Genomic DNA, 27,193 nt, shown 5'->3' on the forward strand with positions numbered 1-27,193 from the left:
CCTGATTCCGTATGTCTCCTGCACCAGGGTTCCAAACTCCTTGGGACAAGGACAACACCATCACTGTGTCTATCCCCTAGGTAGGCCTTGCACACAACGGATGTTCTAAAATACTCTAGAAAGCACCTGTGGTTTGCTGAATACCATGGCCTTTAGAATCTGGCAGCATATAATGAAAACTATGCAAGTCATGATGTACTGCAGGCAACAGCAGCATCTGAAACATTATACGGCTGCTCTGGAACCGAAATATCCCCAAATAATTAAAAACTACACAGTGAGGGCTGATACAGAGTTTATTGAATTAAATTTTTCTATTTACAATTGAGATCACATCTACATACTATTTGCTAGTCTACATGGGTACATTATCTCTAATGAGTTTAAGACTGACGATGAATGGGTTCAATCACACAAACTCACACATTCACACTAATTGCTTTAAAACAGTAGTGCATACGTTATAGTCCTCCTCTAAAGCCAGCTTTGATTAAAAACCACTAGTTTCAAAGATCAGTCTCTGATTTTGAAGATGAACAAAGACATACACCGTATGATTCTAAAATCTATGTTAGCCGTTTTGTACAACTGCTATGTTATTGTACTACAGTATATATTCTTTAAAAGGACACTGATGAGGGGCACCAGACAGCTGGCTTCCTCCCTCGCACCCCCACACCTTTGGCCAAGAGTTCTCACTGTGAAGACGAAAAGGGCCCAGCGCTGCAACACTGTCCCACTCCCACTCCCCGGAGGCGACAGAAGCAGGCCCGCACCCTCCTTTGCTTCCACCACCCTACCGAACTTGTAAATGGTCTGAGACTAAGGGCATGGAGAGTCAGCGAGAACAAGGGTAAGAAAGCCACAGGTGGGTAGGTAAGCGGGTGGGTACAGAAATGCCAAGCTGCTGTCCAACACCAGTGTACGTGTGCTTTGACTAGATGAACTCAGGGGCCAACTGCCACAGGCCTGCTCGATTCACCTCCCAAATCAGAACAAGGATACTAAAAATCGGCTCAGACTCGTGCTGTCTGCTATGCGTAGGTTCCACCCGTGATGAGGAGCTCATAGGCAGGGTCTCTACTCCGTCTGCACAACACGATACACGCACATAGCATGCCCAGCAGCTGCAGGAAGAAAACAATATGAAATGCCTACCAACCACTTGGCAAATGTCTGTTTCTTTATTGGCAATAAAGTGATTTCAAGTTTTAATGACCCCAAATTGTCAAAAAACAATGAAAGAGGACATTTCTTATGAACATGTAATATTTAATGGACGTGGCTAAGTGCTAAGCTTAGTCAGCTTCCCTGCTTCCTACCCAGCAACTCTGAAGCTGCACAAGGCCAGGCTCTTTTCACTGAGATTCCCACTAGGAACCCACGCTGTGCTCCCAAAGCAGCTTCTTTCTCTGCTGCTGGCCTGAGTCTGTGCACAGGAGCCTCCTGAGCACTTGAACAAGGCTGCGCCACTGAGGAGCTGCATTTTAGACTTTTACTTCAGGGAAACATGTGGCTGTGGCTCCCCTGCTGGACAGCACCAGCCTAGAGAAACCTGTTTGATGGTATCTTTTTGGCATCTGGACTTGGGGGAGAGAGGCTTCATCAACAAGCCACCGAAAACCATTATGGTAGAAAGCCAGTCCCAGTGCCAAAAATGTATTTTGAAGGCTTCTGTTTATTATTTACTACTTCTGATTCTGTGACATTATTGACATGTTGCTTGTCAAGGGCCATTACGCCTTCGTAATTTTCCATTTTGGTTAAGTTCTTCTGGAGTAGCATACTGAAACAGAGACATGTTACATTATTAAACTGTAATATTAAAGAAAGTGATTCCAGCTGGGCAGTGGTGTACACCTTTAATCCCAGGACTTGGGAGACAGAGACTGGTGGATCTCTGAGTTCAAAGCCGGCCAGGTCTACACAGAGAAACCTTGTCTCAAACCTCTCCCCCTCCCCACAAAAGGTTCTAAAATTCTTGACCCAATTTCTCACAAAATACAAATAGTAACCAATGTTATTTTGCTGATTCAAGTCCTCACAGACAGTGAAGGGCCTACGTTAATGGATTTTAAAAGGTAAGGGTCTCTGTACATATGGGTAATCTAAGTTTAGCAAATGTACCTGGGTCTATAAAGTCAGAAGTATGAGACACAGAGAATATGGTTGTCCCTGGTCTGAACTCTCCATGTTTAGAGCCACATGCTGATTCTGCCTTCCATCAGCCATCATTTACCCGTTCAGGCTGGGAGGCGGCTGTTCAGATCCATCAGCACCTTTCCATTAATATTTATCAAGGAGCTGCTGGTCTACAGCACCATACACGCTCTGGAAGCAGAAACTGTTGAACGTTTGCTAAATATCTCTAATTCTAGGTGCATTTAGTATCAAATTCTTAGAGAAATATATTTCTGTTCATTACACATCAAAGCATTCTTAGAATAGCTATAAAATCAAACACACTGACATTTTCAGGCAATGTTAAACTAAGCAATGAAATACTAAACTCAAGAATCACTGACCTGCTAGGAGGGGAAAAAAATCTCCCTTCCCATCTCCCCCATCATACTTTTGTCTCAGTGGGTAACTTCTGCTGAGGAGGTCTGAATAAAACGGAGTCTGACATACATTTTCTCTCTTTCCTCTTTTATTTCACTTAAGTCAACTTGTGCTGACTTTAAAGTGACTTAAAAGGCATAACAAAACTCCATTGACTGGAAATTAATCCATTTAACAACAGTAAGCTCTACCTAGAAACAACTTATGCTCATCATTAAGTGTTACAGAACCACTTCCAACACTCTGCTATACTAACATTACATTAATTACTGAAAATTCACAACGACAGACTTGGAAATATTACAGGAATATTATAGCTTTAATATTATATCTTTTAATGAAAATGTCCCCTTGTACTACTCAAGTCATGGGAAGCAATCTTTACCTAGGCCAAATATAACACCAAATATAAAATGTTTAAAAAAAACGCTTACTATACTAAGACAACTGATAAGTTAAAAAATTAACTGCCAGCCGGGCAGTGGTGGTGCACGCCTTTAATTCCAGCACTCGGGAGGCAGAGGCAGGTGGATCTCTGTGAGTTCAAGGCCGGGCTGGTCTACAGTGAGTTCCAGGACAGCCAGGGCTACACAGAGAAACAAAATCCAAAAAATAAAACTACCAAGAAAGATGTTCTATGTAGGTGGGGGTGAGGGAAGTAGGTATTCTCTCACAAAATTAAAAATCTTCTGTATTGGAAGCACCCTTTTCTGAGAATGATTGCTAAGTACCTACCAATTTTCATCACATATCTTTAACTCTTCAGTTTCACAGCATACACTTTGCTATAGACAGACCGTGACACACAAAACAGAGAAACACTACTTGCATTTTAATAGGATGTACAGAGTGCCTATTAACGTCAATTAAAGTATTCCCCTAAAATGGGGCAGTACAGAGCCATGGAACAAGGTAGATCTACATCCAAGAGATACCCATCTGTGTGTGATTCTCTCTGTACTTCATTCTGAACTGACGAATATTAGAAACAGAGGCCTGTTTATTAGTAGGTAAGTGGTGTGCAGGACAGCTGTACTGAAATCACTTGGTTTTTGATTGTTTTAATATATTGGTACTGGAGAGCTGGCTCAATGGTTAAGAGCACTTACTGCTCGTGCAGAGGAAATGAGTTGGGCTCTAGCAGGGGACCCAGCATGCCATATGGTGGCCCACAACCATCTGTAACCCAGTGTGAGGGGATCCAACAAGCACAGACATGAAGGCATGCAAACCATTCATACACTAAAGTAAATACATCTTTTTTGTTTTGCCTGCATGTATGTGAACCACATGTATGCCTGGTGCCCACTAAGGTCAGAAGAGGATGTCTGATCTCTGGGACTGGATTTTGGATGGTTGTGAGCCACCTGGAGGGAACTGGGTCCCAAGGCAAGAGCAGCGAGTGTTCTTAACTGCTCAGCCCTCTCCCCAGCCCTTGATAGCTTGACTGTGGTGGTAGATATAGACGACACCTGCTCAGGTTATACAACTATGCAGAACTAACTAAACACACATGAGGAATCTGGATGAGATTAGAGACTATCAGTGCTAATTCCCTGGTTGTGGTACATTTTAGCTCTGCAAGCTGTTAACATGGAAGGCGGGCAAAGCAAAGTATTTCACTAAATTATTTCTTAAAGGTGGAATTTACAATTACCTCAAAACAAAAAGCAAGGGCCAAAGCTATATCCTGTAAGCTTCTGAATTCCCCCAAATATTGAGTGCTTGTCCAGTAGAAGAGTTCATGGAAACAGAGAAGTGAGTTGCCTCTAAAAAAGGCTCAAGGGCCTAGAGAGATGATTCGGCAATTAAAGCTTTTGCCATGCAAAGCCAGACCAAAGCTCGGATCCCCAGATCCCAATAAAGGGCAGGAGACCTGGCAGCCTGGAACTCCGGTCTTAGGAGGCAGAAATGGAGTCCTCCGAGCAGGCTGGCTAATAAAGCAGAGGTGTGCATGCACACATGCACACAGAAAGGAGAGGGATGGGGAGGGTTCAAGAACTGGGGTCAAGACTGAGACTTACCTTTGTCAATTAGAGGTAGTGTTTAATTACAATTTTATTTTGTGTGCATGTACGGGATGGGGGCACATGTGGAGGTCACAGTACAAGTTGCAAAGTTGGTTCTCTCCTATCATGTGTGTCCTAGGGCTCAAACTCAGGTTGTTAGTCTTGATGGCAAGCATCTTGACCACCTGGGTCCTCTGAAAAGCAGCCAGTGCTCTTGCACCACCGAGTCATTTTTCCAGTCCCCACCCTCCCCACCAACCCCTCAAATTTGGGCCCTCATGCTTGTGTGGCAAGTGCTTTCCCAACTAAGCCATTTCCCTAGCCTCTGGTCAAGTCTGCTCTTGATCGCTCCACCTGAAGAGCATACTCACTGGAAGAAACTGGCAATCTATCTTCATGTTGTCTGCTCAGCACAATCCCTCAAGATCTTAATGAATCAAAACCTTGATTTGTACTATTATTAGAACTTTAGATACAAAATTTCTAGTTGATCATTTGTCATTTGCAAAGAAATGTAACATCATGCTGATTAATAATCTGACAAGGGATATAAGAAAAATGTTAAACTTCTCTTGCTTATATTAAAAATCATATTATAATAATTAGCTAGGGTTTTCTTTTCAGGGTTCTCTTTGATCCTACACAAAGTTGGGTAATTTAACTAGGCTGGAGCAAGGGTTAGTAAATGTTTTCTCAAAGGGACACACAGCAAATATTTAGGCTTTCTGAACCAAGAAACAAACCAGGTTTCGGCTGCATCCACTCAACTGTGCCATTTTTCTCTCTGTATTCTACCTACCTAGAGTGCCAATTAGTCAGGGTTCAGAAGAAGAATTGTGTATCTGATCTGAAAAGCCCAATTCTTTGATTTATGACTGGAAACAGAATACAAACGGAACTGGAGTCCAGGCTTCTGTCTTGAACTACTGTGTGATGGCTATAATATCCTTGCTCTTCCTAGTTTGTGTGGCAAAACAAAGGGGAAAAAATTGGAGTCTTTAAGCATTCCATGTCATGTTACAGGTATGAAAGCTATTGAGTTGGGGCTGGAGAGATGACTCAGCAGTTAAGAGCACTGGCTGTTCTTCCAGAGGTCTTGAGTCCAATTCCCAGCAACCACATGGTGGCTCACAACTATCTATAATAGGATCTGATGCCCTCTTCTGGCATAAAGGCACACATGTAGATAGAGCACTCAAACATAAAATAATCTTAAAAAAAAAAAGTTATTGAGTCACCTGTCATCACAGTTTTCCACACTCAGGACAACAATCTGCACCACAATTTGAATACCAAAACCTCAGAACATTTACAGGCACTCTTAAAGAAAATACATTGAGGGAAATCTATTATTTTGCTTGGACCAAAGTTTTTTCGTTTTCCAATACTAGGTTTTAAATCTGTGAAAGCTCAGAATTCCTGACTTAGCCTTGCTAATCTAAAAAAATTAATCAAAATACAAAAACAAAAACAACATGTCTTTACAAGCTACTACTTAAGTCAGGGCATGGCTATCTATTGAGACACCTTTCATCGGTCTTCGGACACACAGCTGTGCACTTCCTGAGCCACCACCACCACCACTACAATCCCAGAGCCTTTTCTGCATTCGAATAGGTAGAGCTTTGTCATCATAGGTACCAAGAATGCACAGGCCAGAACTCTACTTGAGAAGACTGCTCTATTTCATTGGTTTTAGCTAAATGAATGGGTTTGCATACATAATCAAAATATGGAATACATGCCTGCTGATCACCAGATTACTGCTATGCTAAGCCGCAAAGTAAATGCTCAGGATGGCATAGACCATAGCAAATATGGAGCTAGGCTTTTTAATGAATCATTTCATTGCTGTTTGAGTACCAGCAAAATAAACAATCCCCCTTTGCCATTGTAAAGGCACTTTTCCAGTAAATACAATAGCTTCTGCTCAAATATGCAAAGATAGGAAAGCTAAACAACTTACATTTAAAGTAGCAATTACGTTGCCTTTAACAGAACAATTAAAAGGTGTCTTAAAGCCTGGCAGGGGTGGCCCATGCATTTAGTCCCAGCACTCGGGAGGCAGAGGCAAGCGGATCTCTGTGAGTTTTGAGGCCAGCCTGGTCTACAGAGCGAGGTCCAGGACAGGCTCCAAAGCTATACAGGAGAAACTCTGTCTCCGAAAAACAAACAAACAAACAAACAAACAAAATAGGTGTCTTAAAAAGATATTTGAAGCTAGAAACCTACTTCAAAACCTAAAAGCTTTTAAAAAATGCTCAAGGAGGCAGAGCCAGGCAAATCTCTATGAGTTCGAGGCCAGCCTGGTCTACAGAGCAAGATCCAGGACAGGCACCAAAACTACACAGAGAAACCCTGTCTCTGAAAAACAAACAAACAAACAAACTAGATCTGACAGAAAAGCTTTCCAAATAGCTGGCTATTCTCAATTAGACTACAAAATGTTAACCCAACAGAACTTGTAACATATACTGTATAAACCTGAGAACCTAGGAATGTGGACAGCTATGCAGCATGCAAAGTGCTTATCCTTCTAACTTAATAGTTTTCCTATGGGGCTAAGAGATGAGGGTGTATGGTTGATGGAAGGCAATTAAGTGATGAAGCAATTACCAGATAATTTCACCAACTTGACTACAAAGACTGTTTTCACTGGCAGTGTAGGGAAAAGCAGGCTCCCTTAGCTACCAACAATGGCACGGCATACCTCTGTATGTGCCAAGTGACGTCAAGGGCTTCTTAGTTCCCATAGTAAGTCTATAACAACTAAGTCCATATACAGAAAAGGCTAGAACCTCAATTCTTCCTGGGAGATCTTTTCTATAGAGCAACAAAACTGTTCCTTTTAGAAGGGATTAGTATTAAAGGTCTTGATATATAGATATGTATATGTGCATGTGTCTGTGTGTGTGTCTGTATACAGACAGGCACTCACCTGGCACACATGGGATCCTAGGTTTGATTACAGCAAAGTAAATAAATTTAAAAAGTAAAAGCAAAACAAAAAACCAAAACTCAAGAACAGAAAAACAAGGAATAGGAAGTGTAACAGTATATGAAAAGAATGAAGCAGAAGCTTTCCTTTTCCAAACTGAAATAGAGCAGTATTTTAAAAACATCGGTGGAGCCGGGTGGCGGCAGCGCACGCCTTTAATCCCAGCACTCGGGAGGCAGAGGCAGGCCGATCTCTGTGAGTTTGAGGCCAGCCTGGGCTACAGAGTGAGTACCAGGACAGGCACAACGCTACACAGAGAAACCCTGTCTCGAAAACCAAAAAAAAAAAAAAAAAAAAAATCGGTGGAGTTCTATCAAAAGATCCTCCAGGAACATCCCGTGACATGTATGTTTTCTGAATGGTGCCCTCACTAATCAATACAGGAAAAGAAGGCAAGGAGTCTCCTCAACATAATCCCTCCTCATAAAGATCACTGATTTCTTTAAACCATTCTGGGTTTAGGTCCAGAGACCAGATTTTGGAAACTGGTGGCTGGTATGGGAATCACTTCTAAGCTACCCATAGCCACGAAGATTCGCTCTGCTCAGTAACTGACACCATTAGGGCTGATGACATGGAGGACAAACTACCTCCGCTAACAGCTTCTTGGCTAGCCCTGCTCACCTGGATGGCTGCAAAGGCCAGTGCTGCCCAGATAACATGCATCAGGATCTCTTGTAGCTTCTTCACAACCAGAGCCTCACATCCCTGTAACACACAGCCTCGTTAGACCTGCTTCTAAAGAGAAAGCTGCAGACACAAATTACTACTCATTGGCAGCAATGGAAATGAAAATGAATAATGATCAGCGCAACTATAATGCACAATTCAAACAAAATACAATGCATTAAAATATTTATAGTGAAACGAAATGCCATTACAGTCAAGTGAATAGACTGCGAAGAAGCCCAGGGCAGTGACTGTAGTGGAAACAGTTCAAACTCACCTCGGCGTAGAGGTCGGAGGGGTTGGCCAGGCTGCCATTGCAGCTTTTGGCAGTCTCTCTGCAGCAGCTAAGAGGAACACTCTGGTTTTTGGTTTCTTTGAACCAATCTGTATTTTCCCAGTCTGAATAGTTATGAATTCCACAACAGTGCAACTGGATAAGAGAGAGATTCCTTAGGTAAGACAGCTGTCTGTGTTGAGCTCCGTGCACTATTTAACAAGCTACTCCAGATCAGTGATCTCAGCAGAGCTTTCTACAGTGAACAACACACTACATCTTTCCAGTCCAACAAGGAGCCACCAGCCACAGGAGGATGAACTGAACACTTAAAATAAGGTTAGTGTGAAGAACTGCATTTTCAATCTCAATTTAAATATGGCTGAGTTTTGTGTGTGTGTGTGTGTGTGTGTGTGTGTGTGTGTATGGGCATGCAAGTGCAGGTAACTATGGAAGCCAGGTGTCAGATGCCCTGAGACTGGAGTTACAGGTGGTTGGAAGCTGTTCCTGTGGGTGTAGGGAACCAAACTCGGGTTCTCTGCAAAACAGGACATGTTCCTAACCACTGAACTGTCTCTCAGTCTGCAAATACTCATACCTCACATGTTAAAATATACAGCTCTGAGTTAAATAACATTTCCAATGGCAAAATGCTTAAGTTTTATTTGAAATGTCTGTGACTTAATTTAAGAAAATAAAGCAAAAACATGTATATATAATAGCTGAAACAAGACTGGCAAAAAGCATTCAACTTGGAGGCAGGCTTGCAGGAACACGCTCTCTTACAGCTGTGGAGGGTCACACAGCCCACACACAGAAAGAGAAGAGCTAGTTCCTGTGGACTCAGGCGTGAACAACTTTCCAGGAAGCTCACCTGTCTCTGTACATAGTCAATAGCACGGCTGGCCGCATCGGAGTTGGTCCCATTGTAGGTCTTATACACTTTCTGAATGCTTCGATCAACCTCATTCTCCACCTGAATCAAAAGGAAAGACTCCATCCCTCAAAAATACTGCTCAAAGTAACATCAGTCAAGGTTACAGCTAAAATTCCTAAGTAGCATGTTTTCAAGTTGCCAGAGTACTCTGTACATTGACAGAAAGAAAAAGAGACTTCCTGCTCCAGTTAGATTCAAACTAGCAGCAAACAGTTCTGATCTATTAAGTTACACAGGTTAACAGCCTTCAAAGACTATGCAAAAGAGGCTGGCAAAACAAGCCACTCAAAAGGGACAAAGCAACTGTGCATTAGGGAGATGCCCACATGTGAATATCAAATGTCTATAAAAAAATAATAGATAATGTTATTACTCAGCTATATCGAGAACAGAAGTTTTATAAATAAATGCTAATTAACCTTAGGAATTTTAAAGCAGTGGCTTCGCTGAAATAAGCCAAAAGAAAATGCTGACTCTGGTCAAATGAAGCTGTTCTACTTCACCTGAAAAGCTTAAGCCACCTTTCAAAGCACTGTGTGAGTCACAGTGGACAACATACCTTTGCTCTGTACACGTATCCCAAAACCACAACAACAACTTCTGTGACAAAAACCAAGAGCAGGATGAAGACAAACTGTAAGGAAACATCATCAGAAATTAAGTAGAGATTTAAAAAATAGTTGTAAATGTTTTCTTGATTAAAAAAAAAGTATATGGGACAACCTCTAGAAGTTTAAGTCACGTGTTAATTCTGATGCAGTTTTAAGAGCTAAGGCATCTACATCTACAGAACTTCATCCTCAGTCAAGAAAGAGGACCACAAGAAGCAGTCCCCATAGTCTGACATGTGCTGAATGAAGTGTTAACTCACCGTGGCGAGTCCACAGCGACTCTCCCGGATAGTGGCACAGCAGCCAATGAGGCCAATGATGAAGAGCAGGGCTCCTACGGCTATGATCACCACAGCAGGGAAGAGTGTGTATACATCCTCAAAGAAGTGGTCATAGTCGTCGTAAGTGATGAAGACATAGGCCCCCACGTAGCAGAGGATACCAGCTGCCCCCTGTGGAAGCAGGTGGAGACATCAGTCTGAGCGCCATCCCTGCGACTCTCCCACTCTCGCTTGGGTTATAGTTTTTCCTTAGGTTGTGTCTTGTGTATCTCAGCTGACCTTGAATCCTCTATGTAGTCAAGGTCGACCTTGAATTTCTGCTCTTCCTGCCTCCACTTTCAAACATGGGCACCATCACCTCAGTGTAGGTGGTGCTGCAGACCTAAGCCAGGGCTTTGCTCATGTTATACCCTCTACCAGCTGAGGCGTCTTCAACCCAAGAGGCTATAATTAAGCGAGATTCCCCATCACTCTTAAATCAGTAAAGCTAAAAATCCCTGATTCATTATTAAAAACGCTTTTGTTGTTGGGTTTTGAGACAGGGTTTCTCTGTGTTGCTCTAGCTCTCCTGGAACTCACTCTAGAGACCAGGCTGGCCTCAAAACTCAGACCCACCTGCTGGGATTAAAGGCATGAGCTACCACCCCTGGCAAAATTCTTTACTAAATAAAACTACAAATTTTCTAAACCCTATTTTTCAGTAGAAAAAACATAACTTGAATAAATAACAATAACAAGAATTCACTTTAGCTGTATTCTACAAGTAGAGAAATGATACAAGGGACAGAGTTAGGACTTGAGTCTAGGCAAAGTAACTCCAAAAAAAAAAAAATATATTTGTTTAGCCTTCTTAGAAAAATATTAGTACACATGAAACCCCAAACATGCTGTCCTAGAGACCGAGACGGTGAAGCCAAGAGCCCAGGCTCAGGCACACTGCAAACCTGTCTCCATCTACCTGTTCTTTAGAAACACGCTCCTCAAACTCCTGTGTGAGTAAAAGCACCCGAGGAACCCATTAAACTGCAGGTTCTGACTCAGTAGTCTCAAGTGGGTTTGAACTTGTACGTTTCTAACAGGTTCCCACCAACGCGGAGGCTGTGGTTTGGGGCCACACTTGGAGTCCCAGGTGCTGGAACACTTAGGGGAAGGTGAGGACAGGAAGCCTATTCCAGCCCCCGGCTCCTCCTCCAAGGGCAGGACTTCTGTACACTCTCCATCACCTGTGGTTTGATTACACGCCCAGTGCTGTGCTTACTGCTACCTGCACCGACAACCAGGCACCCACCTGCACCGACAACCAGGCACCCACCGCCCACCGACAACCAGGCACCCACCGCCCACCGCCGAGCCATGCGAAACTGCTCTAAGGAGCAGAAGCTGCAGAGCTGTCACACAAGTGTGATTACCTCGCCTTTGAAAGATTAAACACATAAATCTTCAAAGTAGCAAACCGCTTCCAAAGTTAACGTTAGAGATTACCCCTCAACCCTCTGAAGTCTATTAGGTTTAGTATGTCTGGACGCCACAGGTCTATCTTCTTATAATACATCATTACAATCATTGTCAGATCTGGAAAAAGGCGGCTCCAGTAACCTGATTATGTCACACACACACACACACACACACACACACACACACACACACACACACACACACACACGCGCGCGACAGGATATGTGTTTAAATGGGAAGAAACTGCAGGCAGTACTCTGGGTATTGCCTAGCCCACCGCCCTATTGTACTCAGCAAACTATTTTTCATAATTGAATGAATAGACCAATTAAGAATAATAAATGTGAATATGGAGGTTTTTTTTAGATCATCTCTCCTCCACTGCTAGTTCTCTTCTCTTTCCCTCATATTCTCCTCACTCTCATCATGGAGTCCTCAGCTCCAGGTGCCACCACACTTCCTCATCTCTGCCACCTGTTTACTGTACCCTGACGTCACCTCACTGCAGCATGTGTCTTAACCTGGCTACCCGGAATCTCAATCCCTGACTCTGTCCCTTAATATGTTCTTCATCAGAGTTACTGTTAAAAAGATGAACGGGGCAAGGCCTAACTCACGCAAATTTCAATGACTTAAGCTGTTTTGTCTCTGGCTTTACTTTCTGAACACTCCATCAGCCTTCATAGATTACGCAAATGTAAAACTGATATACACACCCCTCTGTACACCTCTGCAGCTGTCTTACTAACTCGGATGCAGCTTAAGGATCACCAGCTCCTCATGGAAGCCAATCTTAACTAGTCACTCATCCTGTCACAAACAGGCATTTTTAATAATGGCTCAATTGAACCGTATTTCTTACTATACCTCCTGGGTACAGATTGTGCCTATTTCTTTCAGCCCTGCACCACCACATGTATCAATTCAAAGAGTGCCCAGCACAAGCAAGTATTATCCAAGTTTACAGAGTGACCCTCACCACACCCTCCACCTCTACGGCCAGGACAGTGACTTCAGCTGGCTTGTGTGGACTGACTGCTCATCAGTCCAGACAGTGCTCAGTTTTCAGTTCACTACTCAAACACCGTTTGGTGACTAATCTGCTTCCTGGATTCTGATGGCCACCACCTCAAGAACAGAGTGTAAGTCATTGTCAGTAAGCTACCATCAAAACAATGCTACACTGAGAGCTACCAGGACTGTTGAAATTCACCTGCATATCTGCTTTGGGGGTACATCACTGTGGGATGAGAAAAAAATGAGGCTTAACAGTTTGGAAGTATGTGGACTCTGTAACAATGTCTCATTAAAACACTTTCAACTACACATATGTGTTATATAGTCACAAACATACATAGAAAATAATACATTTTACTAAAGCAAATAATTCAGTCTTCAAACACAAATTAATCAAATTGTGCCCATAGCTTTCACTAAACAAACTTTATACAAGAACTGTTCCTACAGAGTTATTCCTTAAAAGGCTTGTGGGGAGAGGGTGCAGGTGTGGTGGCCATGCTTTTAAGCCCAGCACCCAGGAGGCAGAGCCAGGCAGATTTCTATGAGTTCAAGGACTGCCTGATCTACACAGTAGTTTAAAGCAAGTCAGGACTACAGTGGGTCCCTGCCTCAAAAAGAAGGGGTAGGGGGTTGAGTGGAAATTGTGGCAAACGGATTAAGGAGGTGACTGGAAAGAAGGCTGTACATACGACTTTCCAAAGGACCTGAGTTCGGTTACTGTCATGCCCTCTGCAAAGGTTCCAACATCTGGATTCTGCAGGCCCGTGCACTGGTGCACATACATACCCGTCCTGCTCTGCTCCCACAATTAAAAAACGTGTTTTAAAATGAATTCAGCCTAGAGAGAGGCTCAGTGGTTAAGAGCATGCACTGCACTTCCAGACGACAATGTAAGTTTGTTTCCCAGGATCCATACTGGGCAGCTCAAAACTTCCCATAACGCCTGTTCCTGTGCTGGGTCATCCAGTACCCTCTTCTGGTCTCTACAGACGACCACATCCACATGCCTGTGCACACACGACACAATTAAAAATAAATCCCTGGGCTGGAGAGATGACTCAGCAGTTAAGAGCACTGACTGCTCTTCCAGAGGACCCGGGTTCAATTCCCAGTACCCACATGGCAGCTAACAACTATCTGTAACTCCAGTTCCAGGGGATCCAACACCCTGACACACACACACAAGCAGGAGAAACACCAATGCACATAAAATAAAAATAAACCTTAATAAATAAAATTTAAAAATTAAATCTTTTTTTTTTTTTACTTTCTATTTAAGTATAGTGCACTAACCAATTGTGTCATCAGACCCAGCTAGTAAATGAAGTTTTAGCCTAGATAAATCTGAATCAAAATGTAACAAGAGGGTAATACACACTCAAAATATACAGCACAGGGCACTGGGGAACCACTTGCGTTTTAGAAATAAAGTGAGTCTTTAGCCTAAAGCGTTTTCTATGAGACTCACACTTAGCATGGCTGAGAATGGCCAAGTGCAATGTCTCTTGGGCTGTCCCTCTCTGACCAGAGTGAGGCAGGCATTCATCTGGAACTAGCACAAGAATGTAGGAAAACAAACCCAACTAGATGCAGCACACCCATTGGAAGGCAAAGCAGTCCATCCCCCTGTAACTGCTTAGCGTCTGAAAGGTGACAGACATTCGTCCATCTGCAAACCATCCAACAGGCAATGCTCCCGGGAGAACGGACTCTAACAGCCTCCATTCTTCACCATCAGTAGGAAATAATGCAACAGACACACCAAGGAGACACTGTATGCACTGCCGGAGGACAGTGTAAACCGAGTGCTGGTCTCTTCTAAACACTGTCTGAAAATACAGAGCAGGTTCATTTCAAACAGAAACCTAATCACTTCTAAGAATCTGCCTTAATGACACCCAACCATCAGAATAAAAAACAAAAATAAAAGATAACCAAACAAGATAAATAGTAATTTGCATGGTCAGTTGCAGGGTAGAGCTTAAGTAGTTCCTACTAGTGATGGGAACTTTGCAGTCACTCTGATTTTTAATGCAGACAAGATATTATTAGAAAAGTTACATACATTTAACAGGTGAGTTTTGTGAAATCCTGTTTGTGGGGAGGTGATGGGATTGGATCAGGACTTTACCAATAAAGCAGCTGCAGAGGAGGAAGGGAGAGAGGGGGTGCAGCATCAGGGAGGAGGGAGGAGGGTGCAGCAGCAGGGAGGAGGGAGGAGGGTGCAGCAGCAGGGAGGAGGGAGGAGGGTGCAGCAGCAGGGAGAAGGGAGGAGGGTGCAGCAGAAGGGAGGAGGGAGGAGGGTGCAGCAGCAGGGAGAAGGGAGGAGGGTGCAGCAGCAGGGAGGAGGGTGCAGTATCAGGGAGGAGGAGGGTGCAGCAGCAGGGAGGAGGGAGGAGGGTGCAGCAGCAGGGAGGAGGGAGGAGGGTGCAGCAGCAGGGAGGAGGGAGGAGGGTGCAGCAGCAGGGAGGAGGGAGGAGGGTGCAGCAGCAGGGAGGAGGGAGGAGGGTGCAGCTGCAGAGGAAGGAGGGAGGGAGGAGGGTGCAGCAGCAGGGAGGAGGGTGCAGCATCAGGGAGGAGGGAGGGGGGGCAGCAGCAAGCAGGGCAGGGCACTGTGGAGCCTGGAAGCTGCTGATGGGTCACCACTGAGAGAATCTGGGCCTAGAAGGAGGATTTGTGCCAGGACAGTGCACTAAAAATAACTATCCTTTTTACAAAGAAAAGGGAAATTTAGGGGAAAGGCTGAGGTTTTGGGGGGAAAAATCATTCTTTTACTTTGTCCATGTTTTAAATTAAGTCACGGAAGTTTAAAACTTTAGGTGTTTTTCTGTTAACTGAACTGTTCCTCTATAAACTGAGCTATTACAAGTTTGAAAAGTGTGACACTAATTCTGTCCTTTTAAACTTTCTTTACATCTACCCAAGTGTGAATGTGTTCAAGCAAGAAATTTCATTCTTTAACATTTGCTGTCTTGATGTTCACAAACCAGGGTTGGTGCTTTTTCTTGTTGTTTTGTTGTTGGTGGGGGGTTAATTCAACTCTGCGGGGGGGGGGGGGGGGGGGAGACGAGCCAATGAAACCCTAAAACCCACAAAACTAGTTCCTCTTTGTTATCAAGCACTGTGAGACCTATCTTTGCAAAGTGGCAACTTCAAACTAAACATACCTGTTTAAAACCGGGCGATCAAATTGCTCTGCTGTGTGGAAACCCAGAGCCCTGACGATGGAAGCATCCCACAGAACACGTGTATGGAAAGGAGGCCAACAGAACTCACTCTGGCGTGGTGATCAGAGACCCAGTGATCATGTCTACAATGGCAAAGTGGATCAATGCGGAAATCGCTCCTTCAGATAGGCAGGCAAGCAGAATCGTTAGGCCCTGGGCTTTGAGGTCAATGGAGTCCAGATAGACCCTGCTCTACACTAATCCACTTTTGCGATTGTAGACATGATCACTGCTCCTTCAGAGTGATTTTTGCCTCAAAGAATCAATTGATAAAGAATAGAAATTGGGGAAGAAGAAATAGTAGGGGAAACTGGTTAAAAGTGCTATGTATTCTAAACATTATAAAAAGCAAAATTCAAAGCTGGGGAGATTCAAAAACAATATATATACATATTTTAACATTTAATTCTTATTTTAACATTTAATTCTGAGTTTCTTGTGCAGCCATATTAAATCTGTATATACCTCATTATTTTCCTGCAAGGAATTATTGGTAATTCTGTACAATCCGTTTCTGAAAGAAACCTTCCCAAAACTTTACCTTCCTGCCATCAAGACTACCTTAGAAATCATAAAATCTTTCTTTCACTCAGGCTTACTCTGATAAAACAGTTCATGTCACTAAGCAAAATTACTCCTCTACGAAGTCTTAGCTTACATACTTCATTAACTCTTTACACCTTTCCAAAAACAACAATAAAGAGACTATCCCAAAGACCCTCAACCCTCTTTTAGAAATCAAGGCTACTTCTATCCAAGACCTTTTGAAGCTACTAAGATATCATTTTCTACCTGACAAATCAGTCAATAATAAAGTAAAGCAGGATTCACTTTATACCAGAGGGAGTATAGACTAGTACAAAAGTATGCTTTTGGAAAACAATCCACAATACATATCAACTTCAGCATTTACACCTAGTAACACCACTTCTAGTAATGTGCAAGTATACAAGATGGAAACAATGACTTGTACATTTATCAAAACATCACAAAATGGCAACAGCAAAAGCAAAAACCCAAAGCCTAAGAGGCATGCTTGCTTCATAGCCTTGAGACACTGAAAATACAACTTAGTGTGTTTCTAGTACACTAAGGGAAAAACTACATATTTTAGTACCAAAAATTTTTATGAAAAGGTCGATATTGTTTGAGTGATGAAATTATGAGAGTTTAGTTGTTTCTAATACGTTTATGTTTTATATATTTTTCACACACCTGCAGAAGTACATTTAAAGTTATGTCTGAAATTAAGACTGTACTGTTTTGTTTTCCAGATTAATTCTTAGATCTGTCTGCCCTTAAATACATATACTAGCTCTCTTCAATCCCACACTCTAGGTGCCTGTCAATGGCTCCCATTAATCACTATTTTAGGTCTGACTTTGACTCAGCCTTTAGATATTTTCTGTCAGTACACATTCTTTATCATATTACCAAAAACAAACACTTTGTCAAGCCTACTTGGATTGTAGTGTCAAGCTACTTTTGCAATCAATATCACTGACATCATTGCCACTATGCTTAAACATTTTAATCCTTTTAAACTGTTATTTTGTAACATTAAAAAGGTCATGCTCAACTCTACTGTATTTTTATTTTTCATTTGGTCTTTTATACTCATTGTTGATCCAAATAATCCAGTGTACGCCTACCTACCAGCTGAAAGCCCCAAAGTTCAGACAGTAATGAAACTGGAGACAGACTAGTGGCCACAGACAAACAGGCCATTTTCAGACTTGCGGGTTCCAGGGGCCAGCAGCAAATCATGGAGGTTGAACTTGTGTTTTGAGACCCTTTGCTGCCCCATCCCACTCTAATCATAAAAAGTCAGTTATTACTTTGGGAGTCTGGAGTGCTTATGCTTTATCATGTTAGAGTCTAGCTATGTGTTTAAATCAGCAGCAGCAACAATGTAAAATACATAACGTCAACTACAGTCTTTTTAGATTAAAAATGAATAAACATTAAACCTTCCCATCTACTGACTGTTAAGCTATTTAAAAGAGTGAGGGCCGGGCGGTGGTGGCGCACGCCTTTAATCCCAGCACTCGGGAGGCAGAGCCAGGTGGATCTCTGTGAGTTCGAGGCCAGCCTGGTCTACAAAGTGAGTTCCAGGAAAGGCGCAAAGCTACACAGAGAAACCCTGTCTCAAAAAACCAAAAAAAAAAAAAAAAAGAGTGAGGGAGGAGAGGAGCAGGAAGAAAAGATTTTTCTCAAGCTAAATATTAACTTTTATTATGAGAAACTGACAATTTATAGTTACGAAATCTGTAAACTATATGTTTAATAACAATTACGACTACATCTCTAAAGAAAAGACCCATCCACAGACATAAATGGGTGTCCACCAGAGATAATGAAACTTGGTTAAGATGCCCTCCCTTCTCCCATTCGTTGAGCAGTTAAGCAGCAGAAACTACCTTGTGTTTCTGGGGCAGGCAAACTAGCTAGTCCACAACGGCTTACTGACTACACGGGTTCTTACGCTGTACCTGTTAGGTGCCAAGTAAAATTTTATGAAATTTTCTGGGGAAAAACAAAACAAAATTCTCTAACTAGAATCAGATTTTATGACATAAAATTCATTAAAAAACTTCAAAGAACGATAAATAGTCTAAAAGATAAACGTTCTTTTTTGTTTGTTTGTTTTTCAAGACAAGGTTTCTCTGTGTAGCCCTGGCTATCCTAGATCTCCCTCTATGAACTCGGAGATCCACCTGCCTCTGCCTCCCAAGTGTTGGAATTAAAAGCATGCACAACCACCACCCAGTTCTAAAAGATAAATACTCTAAAGGAGATTGAAAACTTCGTCCTCAAAACTATAATCAAAGAGCTTTTCTAATGGCTCTAACTCTACCTAAATCAGCAGTTCTCAACCTGTGGGTTGGGATCCCTTTGGGGTTGGCATATCAGATATTTAGAACTTATAACAGTAACAAAATTACAGTTATAAAGTAGCAATAAAATAATAAAATAACATGAGAAACGGTGTTGAAGGGTCACAGCATTAGAAGATTGAGAACCACTGCTCTAAATGATTACTGAAGGCCACAGACGTGACTAAGAATGCACCAGTCAGAAACCTTTTCAGTCAAAAACCAAGAGGAGCTAGGAGATGGTAGCACACGCCTTTAAGACCAAGACTAGGGAGGCAGAGGCAGGGGGATCTCTGGGGTCAAGGCCAGCCTGGTCTACAGAGTGAGTTCCAGGACAGCCAAGGCTACACAGAAAAAAACCTGTCTCAAAAAAAAAAAAAACAACCCAGAAAAATAAATAAATAAATGTATTTCCAGTATGCACCACAACTTGCTTCCCAACAAAGCTGAACTTCTGTCCTTAACAAACTGCAAAACTATTTTAATAAACAACCTGTTGGCTGAAGAGGTGTTACAAAAACACAATCTTTTTTAGAACAATCACAGCCAGGAGAAGCACAGGAAACACAAGCAGATCAACATATCCTATTTACATTTACCTATGCAGATACAGGAAACGTCAGAAAACACAGTGGGTATAGATTTACGGAGGCTTGTGACAAGACTGGAAAATACTTCAATTTCTTTCTCTTTTACATTTTTATTTTAAGAGTTGTCTATTTTTATTTTACGTGTGGGTGTTTTAGCTGCATGTATATCTGTGCACCATGTGTGTGCCTGATGCCCATAGAGGTTAGAAGAGGTCATTAGAGGTCCTGGAACTATAGCTTATAGATGACTGTAAGGTACCATGAGGGTGCTAGGAATTGAACCCAGGTCCTCTGCCACAGCAACAACTGCTCTTAACGGCTGAGCCATCTCTCCAGCCCTTCTCACTCTATGTTCTTAGCCAAGAGCATGAAGCATAACCTGTATGTCCTTATTTGGTAATGTGAACATGCCAAGTACACCCTGGCGTTATGACTTAGCTACTCGTTCATCCTGAATTCCCTCACCTCTTACAATCACCCCCAAACTGGCTTCTTATATTCCACACTGAACTGTACTTCCTTAGACAAGCCTCTGCCAACCTCAAGCGGCCACCAGATCACATCCACATCACCCTGGCTTAACTTTCTGGTATTTTCCCATTTGTCTTCTACCACCTGTCTTGCTCCACTTGAAAGTCTCTAACAACGTTTCTGCAATAATAGGTGTGCAGATGTTTGTATTTGCTTAACAAAGCAATTTTCCTTAGTTATATACATTCACACAGAGAAGTACTCTAGAAGCAGGACACATTTTATACAGTTTAACATCTTTACATAGAGGTTATTCCATATGAACACATTATGACATCACAAGTGCTGGACATTCTGGACAGACTTCTCCCCCCTCCACAAGTTGTTCTAGCGTTACTTCTCATCACAGATGAAATAAAACAGACACACAAGATCAGAAGTCTACAAGCATGGACAAAGCTTTCTCCGACAGTCTTGCAATACCTAACATAAATATGTACAAAGTAAATACCAGTCAGATGGTCTTTATGACAGGGTAGATAAAATTACTTGTGTAACACAGGACTGGACTAAGTACCTAATAAACCTACCAGAATAAAGGTGTGGTATTAGTAAGTACTGATTAAGGGCTGGCTGTGGAGATGGTGCAGGGTTCATGAGGCCCCAAGTATGATCTCTGGAGAAGCCCTGGTGCTCTTGACGAGATCACAGGTTGGATCCCAGGAGCCTGAGGGCTGGCCAGTGCGGCACAGGCAAGGGCAAACAACAAAGTAGAAGACTGGCATCTGAGGTTATCCTGACCTCCACATGGGTGCGTGGGATGCAATCATTTGGGCTCACACATGAACTCACACAAAAACCAAAAGACTGCTAAACTAAAATTCTTCATTTAAACATGTTTCACACAAAGTCTCCTGGGTCAAAGCAGATGACTTAGTAAATTAAGAATCCAGCCTGACCTTGTTTTATAACATTCTTCAAAATACAGCCTTTTGCCTCAAGCCCACTTAATCTTTAATAAATACTCATGAATCAAGCACTAATACAGTTATATTTAAAGCTACACTACTGTACAAAAACAGAAGATTTGGAACTGGAGAGATGGCTCAGCAGTTAAGAACGCTGGCTGCTCTCCCAAGACCCGAGTTCAATTCCCAGCACCGATACTGCAGCTCACAGCTGTCCTTAACTCGGTATCAGACACCCTCTTCTGGCCTCCACAGGCATCAGGAATAAAAGTGTACAAACATACATGCAGGCAAAACAGCCATACATACCTAAGAGACAAATTGTACATCCTTTTCACTTGTCAAAAACTATCATTTAAGGTGTAAACCCCTAATATCCTAGGAATTTGCAGAAGAACAGAATTTTAGAAATAGCTGTTTCAGGCCAGTGCCACCAAGTGTGACTACCTTTGTTCCACCCTCAGGACCTATATGGTAGGAGGAACAACTCCTGCAAGTTGTCCTCTGACCTACATACACGCATGCTGTACATGTACATACCACACTGGAGATTGCACGCACACGCACACGCACACACACGGAAGAAGAAAGCAGCTGTCTGTCTTTTAAGAGATACATTGTCCCAAACTACACGAAATCTACATTAATAGTCTGGGCAGTTAGATTATTTAAGGCTTGAGTACTGGCCTGACTATTTCCATATCTCAGCCCACTGAACAGATTGCCAAAGGAAGCAGTGTATCAAGATATATGGTTGTGCCAAAGCAATTAAACTTTTAACACCTACCAAGGGCCAGCCAGTACCAATAGTGAGAGGCCGTGCAAGCAAGCTGCCGAAGGCAATCCAAACTTGATAAGTGTGGGCTTATCTGTAAAGAGGACCCTAACTCTTCCAGTTACCCATTTCTAGGCATTGTAGGGAAGGACCACCTCAAATACCCTCAATACGAACCGAAGAATGTGTTACAATTTCTCAAAATGAAATCTGTTAACAATTTAAAGTACTTTGTTGCTGGAGAATTTCTCTCCAGCTCCCACCACCAAGTCCCGCCAGTCTCAGAGCCCACTTATAAAATAAACACACAGACTCTTACATTATTTAAACTGCTTGGCCATTAGCTCAGGCCTGTTATTGTCTAGCTCTTACTCTTATATTTAGCCCATTTCTATTAATCTTTACTTTGCCACATGGCTCATGGCTTACTGGTACCTTACATCTTCCTTGTCCTGATGGCGGCTCGCAGTGTCTCTCTCTCAGCCTTCCACTTCCCAGAATTTTTTTCCTTGTCCCGCCTATACTTCCTGCCTAGCCAATGGCCAATCAGTGATTTATTTACTGACCAATCAGCAACACTTGACATACAGACCATCCCACAGCAGTACTTCCTCCTTCATGACTTAAATTTTTAAACAGATGAGCTAAATAGTACAGCTTAAGTGTGGGTACAGTTTCTAACAATGTGAAAATTGAAAATCAGTACATTTTAGAGAAAAGAGCCTATAATATAGCTAACAACTGTAGTCCCTGAGCCCCACACCCTTTCCAAATCTTTTCAAGTCACAACTTCCTCTACCACCACCACCACAGGCTCTAGCAATGGAACAACCACCTGGGCTTGAACACAGGTCCTGCCACATCTTGGGTGTGCTACCTTAACTCCCTAAGCTTTAATGCCCTCATTTGTAATCCGCACAGCAACACTCCCAGGCAAATCACACTCTTGTAAGTTCTTACCACAATGGTGGCAAGCAGGAAGCACTGAACAAATAGTTGCCTACCAGTTAATACTGTCAGGAGATGTGCCTAAATACTGCTGCCTCCACCGCACTACATACTCTCCCCTATTTTCTCTTAACTTCCTTCTCAAAGCTCACAAAAGTTTTACTATTACTAACTCAGATAAAGGTATACTAAATAAACAATATGATGTTGACCTCAACAAAACTCACTAAGAAGTTCACAACATAACATTTACAGCAGTGAATATACTCACACAATTTCCAAGGACTCATAAGCAATCACTCAGAATTAAGAATTAACTGGTATTATATGTTATTATATAATAAATTTGTTGATTAAAGAAAATGGCTTCTGTATTGCCAATATTTTCTCACATTAACACATCTAGGCTGTGTGTGTGTGAATGGCCTAGAATTCACCTAATAAATATTCTTCAAAACCAAATAGTTACTTCTATAAAACCACAAGAAATTATTATAACAAATATCCCTAATAACTGAGGTGGATATAAATATCCACCTCAAGCCAGATATAAATATCCATCTTAAGCCAGGTGTGGAGGCCCACGCTAATCCTGGAACTCGGGAGGTAGAGACAGGTGGACCTCTGTGAGCTGGAGGCTACCCTAGTCTACATAATGAGTTCCAAACAGGTAGAATTACATAGTGAGACCCTGTCCCAAAAAAAGTAAAAAAGAGAAAGAAAGAAAAAAAAAGAAAGAAAAAAGAAGAGAAAACAAAGTTTCTGCCTCTTAAGTATCACACTAGCTACAAAGTGTTTTTCATTTGGGGATCTCTGAAAATACATTTTTCCTTTCAAACAGGCATGTAATTTAAAGTATGAGGAGCATCTGTTCTAAACTGGAAAAGAAATCTCAGGAATCCCAATGCCACACAGGTGATTTCAAGTAGTTCAGTCAGAGTCCGATCACGAGTCTCCTGCACAAATAACCACAGACCTAAATGCCTCATTATCCAGAACATCCTTTTTAGCTACCAGCAGTCAGGATACGGAAGGTTTTATTCTTTGTTAGGACAAGAGGAATAGGAAGACTCTTTCCAGAATCAGTGCGCATATTTTCCGAGATAGGAGCGGAATGGGAATGGAGGGTGGGGGAGATGATACACTAAAGTATGGTCAGTGGAATTGTTCAAAGAATGTTCTGGGTACTGTGGACAGAGAAAACTGCCCAGGACAGGTGTTTATAACAAAGCTGGGGGAAAGGAAGAGTAACTTGAGACCAGTCTGAGGACACGAGGGTCAGTTGGGTCCCAAATCACCAGTAGTGTGCCCATAACTAATAATTTATCAGAAAACATCCACCGCTAGCGTGTGGGTTATACTGCGCTACACTACCAAACTTTCACTTACAATATCAGGGCAAACAGCTTGAACCCTGTTCTACTGTTAAGCTGTTTTGTGTTGATTTTTAAATGAGACAAAAGAGATGTGATGGAAGACATGCTTAAAAAGATTCTTTCTGGTGCAAAGTCCAGAAGGGTTCAAGAGGTGGAGAGAGCCAAAAGAACAACAGGTTCCTACAAAGTCCCTGGGGAGATAAGAGCCTGCCCACAAGATAGGACGGTTATAAACACTTTCTCTGGGTCGGAGATTCCCCCCACACTCCGCGCCCCCCCCCCCCCAAAAAAAACTCTTATAAAAGTGAGTTCGTTGCTTTAAAAATCTCGGGGCAGCTGAAACACTTAAAATTAAGGCTTTACAATATAACTTCAGGCTACCCATCCCCACCACAGCGATTTTCTTGACCAAAGAAATGCTCTGCTGTCTCAGGCTGAATCCTTTCAGCTTTCTGGGCTGGTTACCAGCCAGCCAACCAACTCGACACAAAGAGCTCTAAGCCGAAATTCCTGGCCCGGGACTCCACCGGCGTCCCCGCGTAGCCGCTACACGTCTTGGGGACTGTCACCGGCTCTGGGAGGGCTCAGACAAAGACAGTGGAACCCGACTCACTGGGGAGTGTCCCATTTCAGGCCTGGCATCCGGACAGACTCGGCCCCGAGAGCCGAGCGTCCCGCAGGCTGCTCCGGCCGCGGCGCCCCGCGTAACCCTGGCACCGTGCCAGCAGGCCCGAGTCCCCGAAACATCCGGTCTGCACCGCCTCGACCTCTGTCGGGACCGAGAAGAACCCCTGCAAAGGGCTCCGGGGCCGCAGGGCCCGGACGACCCCTCCGGCTGGCTCCCGCGCCCGCCCGGTCCACCCGCGCCGCGCAGAGGCCTCCCCTGGCTGGGGCCGCCCGCCAGCTCACCCAGAAGATGAGGTTGAGGAAGACCAGCACGGTCTTGGAGGAGGTGATGCCGCACTGGCCCATGGTGCGGGCGGCCGGCGGAGGCCCGGCTGGGCGAGCGGAGCGGCGCTCAGAGCGAGCAGGCAATGGCGGCGGCGGCGGCGGCTCGGCTGAGAACTGCTGGGCCGGAGCCGCGTTCCCGCAGACCCCCGCGCCGCCGCGCACCGCCCCAGCAAGCACCTCGCGGCTGCGTGCAGCCCGCCGCAAGCCCCCTAGGCCGTTCCCAGGCAACTAAGCCCAGCGTCTGCAGCCGCTCCAGCCAATCATCGCCGCGGAAGCCCAAGTGGCCTCGCCTCTTAAAGGAACCGACGCCCCAGCGCCCTTTCCTCTGGCCTCTGACCGCCCTTGGGTGCAGATTCCTCTTTTTGGGAAATTCTGGTGGGCCAAACACGACACCCATCCTATTGGGTTACTTTTACTAGAGCCAAATGATTCATAGACCACAGAACTCTGTCCTGTTAACTACTCTGTCCTAGAAAGGCCCGTATCACGTGGGGATTTTCGTGACCGCGTGATACCTAAGCAGCACTCCATCTGAGTTGGGAAGAAATGCGGTGGACATCAATACATGTCTATGGAGACCTTAGCATGCCAGAAGCTCTGCTAGCTCTGAGAAGTCACCAGAAAGGAGAAAACGCTGGCTCATTGGCAAGGCAGAAATGTTTGGGCAAGGCAGCCAGCCACCCGTTCAGCTCTATTCCGGGCAGTGCATTTTGGACTGAGATTTGCAATTACAGATACATCTTCATACATGGCGACTTCCATTTCGCTATCTTCTCTCAATCTTCGATGAATCGTAAATAATTAACACCTTTTAGGAAAAAGTTGAGGGGGGGTGCGCGCGTGCGCCCGTGTTCACACTCGCACCCACAAGCATCCCACAGCACGGAGGTGAAGGTCAGAAGACAACTTGTGGGGATCAGTTCTCTCCTTCTACCTGTGGGTCCCTGGTCATCAGGTTTGGTGGCAATGCCTCTGCCTCCGCTGAGCCATCTCCGAAGGCCGCAATTAACGCTGAGTGCATATCAGATTCTTTGAATTTAGTTCATTGATAGCACCACCCCCAGCTTTAGATGCCCAGTACCCGTGACTGTCAGACACCTCCCCCAGCTTTAGTACCATGACTGTCAGACTAATTTTACCGGTAGGGAAATTAAGGCTTAGAAAAGATGCCAAAATTGCCTGCAGCCACACATCTGAAGGGTGATCTGATGCAGAAGCATCTCAGCCACACTATTCCTTCTGCCACAGGACTGCACTTTTCCTTGTTGCTGCTCTTAAAACTATACCTGTCCTTAATCATCTCATTTTCCATCTCCCTGGTTCATCATCTGCCCCAGGCATTCACCGGAATACCCAAACACCTCAGCGTCCTATTTACGTGCACCTTTCTCCAAAGGCTACTCCATTCTGCCCCTATTCTAGGTGATGGCATTCCACAATAAGCAGGAATACAGATTTTTGTTCATGTGGCTTTGAACCCAGGTCCTCTGGAAGAACAGCCAGTGTTCTTAACCGCTGAGCCATCTCTCCAGCCCACTCCTCCTGTTCATGCGGTACTGTTCTCTATGTCTATGAGCATAAGATGTGATGGTTGGATCAGACATAGAGAACAGTACAGGATGGGCTGGAAAGATGGCTCAGTGGTTAAGAGCACTGGCTGTTCTTCCAGAGAACTTGGGTTTAAACCCCAGCATTCACATGACAGCTCACAACTGTCTGTAACTGGGACCCTCGTACAGACATACATGCAAAACACCAATGCAATAAATAAATCATTTTAAAAAAATAGTACAGAGTTCTGCTAAATTCCTGCTCTGGGAGAGACATAAACATCTACCCTTCCTCCTGAGGTCCCAGGGACAAGCCTGGGTAGACCAATGAGTTTACAAGGTTTACAGAGCAGTGGCGGCCACACTGGCAGGTCTGTACCCAGCATGGATGATGGCTCCCCCATGGCTGAGGAGGTGATACCACCTTTCCCCTAGTCCTTCCCTAAGGCCACATGCACCTGAGGTAGAACTGAACACACCTGGTCCCACAGGCCTCCCCACTCCTCATTCTTTGAAGGAATGTCAACGGTCAAACCAACTGTGATGATCTTTCGTAATTGAACAGGGCTGACCTGGTGAAGATGGAGTTCGGCTCAGAGGATGGTCCTGTACCGCACGAGGGTACACTTTGAGGAGGGTACTCTG

At 43.7% G+C, this 27,193-nt stretch overlaps 1 protein-coding gene across 1 annotated transcript; it reads right to left on the bottom strand.

Moving 5' to 3' along the window:
- Nucleotides 1-278: 278 nt before the first annotated feature.
- On the bottom strand, nt 279-25,142 carry Tspan3 (tetraspanin 3). The gene is made up of 7 exons (XM_059267929.1): nt 24,957-25,142; nt 10,321-10,512; nt 10,009-10,083; nt 9,387-9,488; nt 8,516-8,668; nt 8,194-8,277; nt 279-1,127 (listed from the first exon to the last, which is right to left on the bottom strand). Exons 1-7 carry the CDS (start codon nt 25,017-25,019, stop codon nt 1,035-1,037), a joined length of 762 nt encoding a protein of 253 aa, XP_059123912.1. The 5' UTR covers nt 25,020-25,142; the 3' UTR covers nt 279-1,034.
- Between the last annotated feature and the right edge of the window lie 2,051 nt (nt 25,143-27,193).

Source organism: Peromyscus eremicus, chromosome 7 (genome assembly GCF_949786415.1).
Source record: "Peromyscus eremicus chromosome 7, PerEre_H2_v1, whole genome shotgun sequence".
NCBI classification, from domain to species: domain Eukaryota; kingdom Metazoa; phylum Chordata; class Mammalia; order Rodentia; family Cricetidae; genus Peromyscus; species Peromyscus eremicus.